At 35.9% G+C, this 9716-nt stretch overlaps 1 protein-coding gene across 1 annotated transcript; it reads right to left on the bottom strand.

The window, feature by feature from the left end:
• Positions 1-666: 666 nt before the first annotated feature.
• On the bottom strand, positions 667-4706 carry LOC100370553 (IQ motif and ankyrin repeat domain-containing protein 1-like). The gene is made up of 5 exons (XM_002734348.4): positions 4398-4706; positions 3093-3195; positions 2109-2243; positions 1601-1729; positions 667-1199 (listed from the first exon to the last, which is right to left on the bottom strand). Exons 1-5 carry the CDS (start codon positions 4504-4506, stop codon positions 1037-1039), a joined length of 639 nt encoding a protein of 212 aa, XP_002734394.2. The 5' UTR covers positions 4507-4706; the 3' UTR covers positions 667-1036.
• Between the last annotated feature and the right edge of the window lie 5010 nt (positions 4707-9716).

Here is a 9716-nt window from a genome sequence, read left to right as displayed (position 1 = left end):
TATAAACTTTGCTTCTATGTATAGGAAATGGACCATAACAATCGTTGAGACATAAAACAGAATCAGGTTTTAGAAAACAATAGGTACACAATTCTTTTATTCCAAGAAGTTTACAGATATAAAAATAATACCATTGAAAAAAATAGCATAACAATGATTTGCAAATAAGAACTGTTAAACAATGCTCTGCAAATAAAGTGCCCACTTTGAGGAAACTATAACTGCATTTACAAGTAACTCCAACCTCAACTCGGCCTTCTTAAAGCGCACGCGCGGGGAATGAGACCTAAGCGACGATAACAACGCATGCTAAAAACGCAAAGGCTCATGGGTTGAAAACAACGACACGCTATGAACTTCTGCCACATGCGCATTTTGGGGTTCTTAGGTTCCATCACATAGATGAAGAAACACAAAGACACATCAAGAGTGCCGGAATAATGACTTAGGAATTTCCTCATAACGTAAAACCATACTTTATCGACTATTTTGATTGGATAATTAGCACAATGCATACAATTAATTTAATAATTTAAATGTATTCGGGTACTTCAAGTTTTTCTTCTTCAGAATTTAAAACAGACAATCGCAAAGACCAATTTAGAAAAGTTTCAGAAAATTACTGTTTCGTGATCATCATTAACCTACCAATGAGCATACACAAACAAGTTTCATAAAAGTCTTTATTTGCAAACACTGTACGCATAAATTATAATATACGCTAGTCATTCGTTTCAGTAGGCGTGGCGGTTCCGGGAAATCCGATAACAGAAATATTGCACCACATGTCAGTATGAATTGTCCCGTCCAAAAACTAAAAAGGTATAGATATTAGACAAAATCGGCCAGGGAATGTCTGAAAATTTGGAAAACATATACAGGTAGTTAATCGAATATTTTGAAAAGAATCCGGAAAAGAAAAGAAAATATGATTACAATTTTTTGTTTTGTTTATTGCGTCCAACCCCAAGAACTCTTATTACTAAGAAATGATAGCGTTTAGCACCCCGGTAAGGACATCACCTGCAATGCGATTTTAATTTTCCAAAACTGTAACAGTATAGAACTTGTTCAGAAGTTCTTCTCCGGGCGAAGGCATCTGAGTAACCAGTGTAAAAACAAACCCATCTATAAGCATGTCATTGAACTGATATTGACCATATTCCTCACCGTCTGACTCGTTCACTATTGACAAATATCTGAAAAATATGCAAATTTTTTATACAAATTATTAAACAATTTCATGTTCCTCGTGAAAAGTTTTTTTTTTTTCGTGCATTATGATATCACGATTCTCGTTAAGATACGACGATCGTCGCGCTGCGCGTGTCCGAATTTCACGTAAACAAACGCGTTGCCCTTTAAAAAATGTGCGTATACAGGTATGGTATGCAAACGACGTGCGTGAAGCGACCAAGTTTTCGTGTCGTGTGCAAAGTGGGTTCCATGCGACGAATACCACGCGCATAAATACATTATTTCTTTACACGAAATTCGAACGCGCACTCTGGCACTATTCGAAAATAGTGATGAAACGATGAAGAAAATCTGTTCAGTTTTTTTAAAGGAAAGCATTTTTACAAGGATAACTTAGACTTACTTTTCATCTTTTAATAGGTCTTTTGACACGAGGGAATCAAGAAGTCCTTTCTGAATCTCGTCCATCTGCGTCTTTATATTGCCGTACATATCGGATTCAATCATGTCGATCGTGAATTCTTTTCCGTATCTGAAACATCAAATACTCGATTTTAACGATGCCTTGTGCAATGGATGAGGATTTGTTTTGTAACTACATGCGTAGTATATCTCCTTAGACAACAAGTCAATCAGTCAATCAACCAATCAATCAAACAAACACACAAGCAATGAAATTTATATAGTAGAACTCACTAGACAACAAGTCAATCTTTCTAAAGGTATCTATTGTAGGTTTCTGACGCAATTATAGTGGTGAAGTGTTACATAAACGTGGAGCTGCTCGGGAAAACACATGATGCAAGTCAAATTTCACAACGTAGCGTATTATTGCAATCTTGTATATTCCCTCCTCGGCGATATGGCACACAAGTATCTCGTTGATGTGGGCACGCTTCATGTGAACTCACCTTATTGAACCAATCAAAGCCTTCCTTAGTGTTTCTGGTTGCATGTCATCGGGGCTAAGAGCCTGCAGGTAATTGGTGTATTGGTAACGTAAGAACGTGCCTGCACGTCCGGAAGGATCGATAACCAATGGCCATCTAAAATTTGGAAATAACAATGGTAACTTATATACGATATAACCATATATGGTTTCTTCAGAGCAGTGGAGGTCGATCACGTGACCAAACATAACATCACCAGATAAAGAAAATTGTAATGTTGTTCACTTTTATAACATACTCGCAAATCGAAACATTATATTCATACATTTGACATATCGAGTTTGATGAATCACACACGGATGAATTCAGATGGCGTGACGGTTGAGTTCCATCCATACTTGTGCAATAATTCATACACATACAAACAGCAAGGAATCCCAATTAGCGATGTAAATACGCCACATTTAATATTCAATAAAAAATTGAAAAACCGACAGTTTTAAATAAATAAATAAATGTTATTTCCTCCGAGAATCCTCAAAAATATGGCACGCTATCCATGTACTTCATGAGTGGACAATCGAACATTGGACACCGTGAGTGAACCACGGTGAACGTATATACTGTAAAATGACTAATTTTCACTGGGTTTAAATTTCACTGATTTACCATTTCAGACATATTCAGTGGGTTTTAAATTCACGGTTTCGTCATTTAGATAATGTGTTCTATGCTAAATTTTACATGTTTTAATTTATCGCATTTTTCCAGTCAGCGAAATAAGCTAAATTAAAACCCAGTGAATAATTACCCCCTTTACAGTACATTGCGTGATTGCGCCCAGTACTGAGAATGCAACTTATCACATTGATCCTGCATGACGATACATGTATATATTTCTCCCAATGACATACTTGGATCGTGTCAATCAACAGAACGCATTGCTTTAGTTATTTCACAAACAGAATTCGGAATGAGTGACGTCATTATTATCACGTGACATACCTGCCTGTATTCTTGATGGTGCCGTCTTTGTCTTTCAGTATATCAGCCAATTGTTTTAGTTCAATAGTAACACCAACTTTAACGGGTTCTGCTGTTTTGGGTGCTGCAAGGAAATATGCAAATATAACGACAACAATTGGAATGGAAGAGGTTAGAGTGGTGAGCGAACGTATCACATGCAAATAATTGCCCTATGTACTGTCTATGACTGAACCGATGTATTATATAATATTATAAATCCAAAAGTTCCCAATAAGTCAAAATGTGTTCGCTTGTCCGTTCTCTGTTATTGATTTATGAAATTCAAGAGAGTAATACAGCGCATGTTCGAATTTCATGTAAAGAATGCATTTTACACGCGTTGTATACGTCGCTATGAGTTACATATCGAACAGGACGCGGCACGACAACCACCGCCCTTTAAAATATATAAACGACATATAAAATAACTGAATGGAAATCGATGATGGTAGTTAAAGACGCAATGCAGGCGAAAACAATTTTCTTTCAATTATTGTTGTTCAATTCTCCTTGATGATCAATTATTTATAGTATTCGTAAGATGGAAGATGACAATAACTACTACGCATGTTCAAGTGATTGCTGTTGTGCGCACAACTTGAAGAACAATCAGCGCACAGTATTAAATAACTGTATTGAGCTGCTGTCTGTTTTATAACATTTTTTTTTATTCAAGTGGCGTGTAGCTCACGACCCTTCAATATACGCGATTAAAAATCACCCAAATCAATTTAATAACAAAGATGCATAAAAGTATATACACCAAATAGTGGGACAAGCCGTATGGCAATCTAGAATCTGGTCCGTATACATGACATTACCTCGAGCTACCAGGTAATGACGTATAGTCGACAAATAAAATATGCGTCAAACTGTTTTAAATACTTAATATATTTTTCAGTTTATTCATCTGCGCTCTGCTACATCGAAGCACTTGAGTGACAATGAACAACAGATTACATATCCCGACTGGACTAAGGTATGCAAATTACGACGATCGATTACGTCCAGTTGTCATGTCAACCATTGAAAATAAATAAATAAATCGTGATTGGTTAGTACTTTTTAATCAATAAAAAACGTCAAGTTTTAGCAAGACTTACGTACATACTGTATGTACTATGAACTAACGACGGCATATTGAGCTGTAGCCACTCGAACGATATTGTCACGACACTGTGTGCCTGTGCGTATCGACGCTGTGGGGGTTACATTGCGTGAACTGTCTTCCCCGGCGCTGTAAAGCTCGCGCGCGCGCGCACACACACACACGCCATAAAATACCTGTATCTTTGACAGCAGTGAGTGGTTTACTTCCAGGTGCCTTTCCCGTCTTCTTAACCGCTGGTTTACCGCTGGCTTTGGCGGCAGGTGTTGTCTTTTTCGGCGGCATTTTACTAACAGGTGTCGATGGTGGTGACAGCGTCAGTGTGGGAGGCGATGTGAAATCAGAACTAGTAGATGTATATCCAAGGGGTAATATCAGTCAATTACGCAATTAACACAGCCGTGCAGTGTTCGTAGAAAGTGGTACGATAGATAAGGCCTTCCCATACACACAGACCTTTATAAACAAAATCAGCTGTGTCACAGTACGACACATACAATGAGCGTCGTCACGTGACGTACCCCTTGCCATGGCGATTTGAGACAGCGCCCGCTTTGCTGACCGTGGCGAAATACTAGGTCACGAGCCGTTGTAGCGGTGCATTTAAATCTAAAAACTAAAGATGATTTTTTGATTTAGTTGAAGTCATCGCATCTGCAGTAAAATACATTTCAAATGGTAAACGTTGGTTTTATTATATCCCTGGCATTATTTGTAAGGAGAGTACTACGACAGGCCGGGCACGGTGGTGACATGTGAGAAATATTTTCATCAACGATCATACACAAATTAGTTAGGGTACTCTAAGTGTGTCTTTGTAAATTTTAAACAGACAATTACAAAATAAAAAAACTTCCACAAAGTATCAGGAAATGTCCTCCCTCAAATTAGACTTGATCGTTCTCATACTGACAGTGAGCATAGTATCGTCGCCATCTTGACAGGGGTAGTAGTTGGTTGCATCACCTCTACGTAGTATGGGATTTTCTAATCGATTCTACAGTGTATTACCGGAAATCCTACTTCTCCTACCTTGTGAAGATATATAGTAAGTGTCTGCATTATATCTGCGAGAATTGTCTTTTTTAACTTGTTTTAAGAAGAAAACTAACCTGCCGTACAGCTAAGCTTGGCTAAACTACCTTGGTTAGGGATTGCTCAGTTACTTCGGCCTAGGGGGGGGGGCGTGGGTCAGTAGGGGTGTCTTCCTGTTTTCGATATCAAGAATAGGGGGGTCACCATGTTTTCCAGAGTTCACACACGCGCTCATGCATATATTTAAAAACAATTTTATTTCATAACAAAAGATAAAAAAGTTAATCGTATAAATGTGTTCTTAATAATAACTATTACCTATATTGCCTATCCATTTGTTAGATTATACAGCTAAGTTTTAAACACATCCTAAGTCCAAGTGCTGCTGATATCAGATTTTTTTATTTAAAGTCTGAAGTCACCATTGTATAAGATATTTACTGGATTTATCCAATTATAACAGGAGACGGAAAGACAACACAGCAATTGGTACAAAGAGCAGTGACAGTTTTTGTTCAGCAAATCAAAAAAGTTAAATTTGTGAAAATGCTGATATATAGATTAAAATAAATAATTAAAAAATAAATAAATAATCAAATAGTTTTTCTGTTACTTTAACTTTTAAATATGCATATTTTTTTCTGTAAAATACCCAAATCCAACACAAATTTAAGCAAAAATCAAAGTTCCCTTTGTTTTCATAAGCACAGACTGCTTCGGGTGTAAAGCTTTCCTGGTCTATAAGATATGAAAGATATTTTAAATCCAACTTAGTTTTCAAAGAATTCAAACCGCCTAGATTCAAATCCTCTTTTCCTATCTTATAAGGGCGTTTATTAAGTGAGTACTCCACAGCTTTGCTTTTATTTACTATCTTTAGCAGCATAGATTTCCCTCCTTCCTGCAGCCTTTTCTGTAGTCGTTTTTTGGCTTTATGCTTCCCCTCCCCTCCTAAGGTCTATTAAATGCAAACACTAAAAATTATGTCAAAATTATGGCAAACCATGATATTTTCAATGCACATCTAATACATTTTGTAATCATGTCAGAGCCAAAACTGATAATGTTTGTTTGTTTGTTTGTTTGTTTGTGTGTGTGTGTGTTAGGGGAGGGGTCCAACATGTTTTAAAACACTAGTATAATGTCACCCACTTCTTTATTTGATAGGGGGTGGGTCAACTGAGATTTACAGCAGGCAAAATGGAATCTACCGACCCCCCTAGGCCGAAGTAACTGACCAATTCCTTACCTCATTAATAATTCACTAGCATCAACACCTTAATTGCGTAATCAATTATCACCGGAACGTGCCTACATGTGTTGACTGCGATAAAACAAAGAAAATACCATTGTGTAAAGAAAATGTGAAAGTTGCCGACTGGAGAGTTTGGAGACAGTTCATGGAGAAAAACAACCATCCTCAGTTAAACTGATGGAAGAATTGTCTTGTATCAGCAAGGATATTGCTGAATTAAAATCAGGACAAGGGGGCGTAGTTAATCTGTAACATTCACGAGTGACAAATTTGAAGAAATGTCGAGAGAAATTGCGCTACTCAAGAAGGCGAACGCAGAGCTAAACCAAGAGAATCACCGACTACGCAGTTACCTTTGAATATTTGTAAGAATATTTCTGATAATTTGACTAGTTTATAATTAGGGTAGGGACATGATGTTTTGACTAGCTCTTTTTGAGCTATTTATCATGTTACACACCATAATGACAAAGCATTATGTATTTAGCAAGTACCCAATTGTATTTACTTTATGGTGAAATAAAATATACAAATACAAATACAAAAATTTGGAGATTACTGGTATTCAAGAGACACGTGATGATGAAAACATAGTACTCAATGTACTAAAAAAAAATCGATCCCGAAACTATCGAGCACGATATCGATGTTACACATCGTATTGGTAAACGTGAAGATTCACAGCGGAACGATCGACCAAGACGTATCATCGTACGGTTCACCACCAGAAAGAAACGAAATGTAATCTATGACGGAAGACGTAAACTGAAAAATACTACCACGAGAAATATCGGATTTGATGTTAATAACCCAATATTCGTAAACGAAAACCTGCACCATTGCACACGACAACTACTCGGGAAATCGAATGAAGCCAGAAAGAGAGCTAAATATACTAGTAGGTATTCGTGGACAAACAACTGCCGTATATTTGTAAGAAAGGACAGTGGTTTGAGTCCTATAATTATTAATAATGAGGCTGACATCTCTAAATTACGGTAATTTTTTATATGCAATATCTAATGTCAAACACGTAAAATGATTTTCAAAACATGGACCACACATTATTTGATGACGATTTTCACGTCTCACACAATGTAGTAAACGACTCGTTTTCCCCTCTGAATTTAATGAAAAATGTAATTCAGATTCCAATAGTTTGTCCAGTGTTTCTCACATAAACATCCGTTCACTTAACAGAAATATAGATAATTTCAAACTGCTTTACGAAACTTGCCTTAATCTACAATTTAAAATAATTGGGATGTCATAAATTTGACAGTTTAATAATCCACAACTGTTACATATCCCATCATATACATTTGAACATAACATTACAAATAATGGAAGGAGAGGGGGTGTGGGTGTCTATATACACAATTCTATTGATTATCGACTTCTATACTATAATGTAAACCACGCAGAGAAAGTTTGTGGACAGAAATTAAGTCTGATAAATAGAAAATAGTTGTTGGTGTTATACACAGAAAGCCGGGTACAGATATTACAGAGTTTAAAAACAGTTTAGTTAGCGTAATGTGTAAAACTAAAATTGATATATATTCCTGTGTATTGACAGGTGATCTCAACATTGATGTCTCAAAACATAACATCCATTCTGATAATTTTTAGCAACCCTCGAAAGTTTTTATTTATACCAACTTATTAATGTTCGAAATCGTGTTACTAGTACCAACAGTGCTATTATTGATATTGATTATTGATACACATATATTCCAATATTAATACATGTTGCACACATGCTGGTACCAATACAACTGATGTAACTGATCACTTCCAAATACATGCTATTTTTGAAAATGTACTCTCTGTTAATAAGCCACACAGTACACAAATTTATTGCAGAGAATTTAAAAATTATAGGAAAAACAATTTTAAAAATGATTTGTTTATTCAATCTTGGGACAGGGTCTACAGACAACAGGATATTAACTTGGCCTACAACACATTTTACAACATTTTTAATGAGATATGTAATAATTAAAACATGCACCCATTGTGAGTAAAATGTAAAGTGTAACAATTTGAAGAAGGAAAGGCCTTGGATTACATCAGCAATTAAAAAGTCAATTAAGAAAAAACATAAATTGTACATCAAAGTTTTAAATAGTAATCACGCCTCTCATGAATTTGCCACCTATAAAATATATTGCAACATGCTTACCAGTGTATTAAGGTAGCGAGACTATTATTTGTGTTGAAAATTACGATTTCCACATTTTTTTTATTAATTGATGAAATGCATTATAAACTTTCATCTGACAAAGTCAACGTAACCTAGAATGCCATGTAAGTTAGTTAAAATGTAGATTTTCTGAAGGGAAGCAAGGCAGCTTCAGTAGTGTTTTCTAAAATCAACAACACAGGTTTAATTTGTGTGCCTATAAGTTTCAAAGATTAACTCAAGACAAAGCAATGTTAGGATGTGTTATTAGTAGCTATCTGACACACAATGAGTGTTTCCAAACATTTGAGTGGTTTGTCTCCGCCCCTGTTTATTTCACAGATTAGTCATTTGCATATGAATGTGTCAGACACAAGGTCACACAGCCACTGAAAAAAATCATTGATTTTAGTGTTTTCATTTGCCGATTTTATCGAACCATAGCTATCCCATTCCTTTATTTTTTTTGGTTTCCAATAGCCTTACACATTTGGATGCCCCTGCACATGTTAAAACAGACCTTGATCGGAAAAAAATCGCTTGTGCAGATAAACAAGCTTGAAAATCTTTGCTGTGACTTCATCGACGTTTTCTAGGAGTTTATGTTTTTCAAAATACAAGGTCTTTAACAAAAAATAACGTATATTTAATGTCGTCGGATTAACACCAAATTTTCACAGCTTTAAGGTGACAATGAGAGGAACTTGAATGTGTCCAGACAAACTATTTCATGAATTATTTACCAATGTGTTGTGGTTTGAGTTAAGGTCAATGCGACTAAAACAGAAATTAAAATTCAGGACACTACTTTTCAAAACGCGTTGCTTGAATAAAACTGCCCAGACACATTCAATTTACCAGACTATTGAACAACTAGGAAAAGTGAAAACAAAACTTCTTATCACCAGCATAAATGCGTAATTATTTTTTTTACAAAAAAAGTAATTTTTCACTTTTGATTGAATAACGCAACGTAGAATGCCGATATGGGCATGGCAAACACAAATTTGAAAAGCTTGA

This window comes from Saccoglossus kowalevskii, chromosome 18 (assembly GCF_978046115.1).
Source record: "Saccoglossus kowalevskii chromosome 18, keSacKowa6.1, whole genome shotgun sequence".
Taxonomy (NCBI): domain Eukaryota; kingdom Metazoa; phylum Hemichordata; class Enteropneusta; family Harrimaniidae; genus Saccoglossus; species Saccoglossus kowalevskii.
This window is presented reverse-complemented; position numbering and strand designations above follow the sequence as displayed.

Excerpts from the sequence above, each read along its gene's own strand:
- LOC100370553 (XM_002734348.4), bottom strand. The coding sequence starts at position 4,506 with ATGCCGCCGAAAAAGACAACACCTGCCGCCAAAGCCAGCGGTAAACCA. Across the intron at positions 3,196-4,397 it reads CACTGCTGTCAAAGATACAG|CACCCAAAACAGCAGAACCC; the intron begins GTATTTTATGGC and ends ATTTCCTTGCAG. Across the intron at positions 2,244-3,092 it reads ACCATCAAGAATACAGGCAG|ATGGCCATTGGTTATCGATC; the intron begins GTATGTCACGTG and ends TCCAAATTTTAG.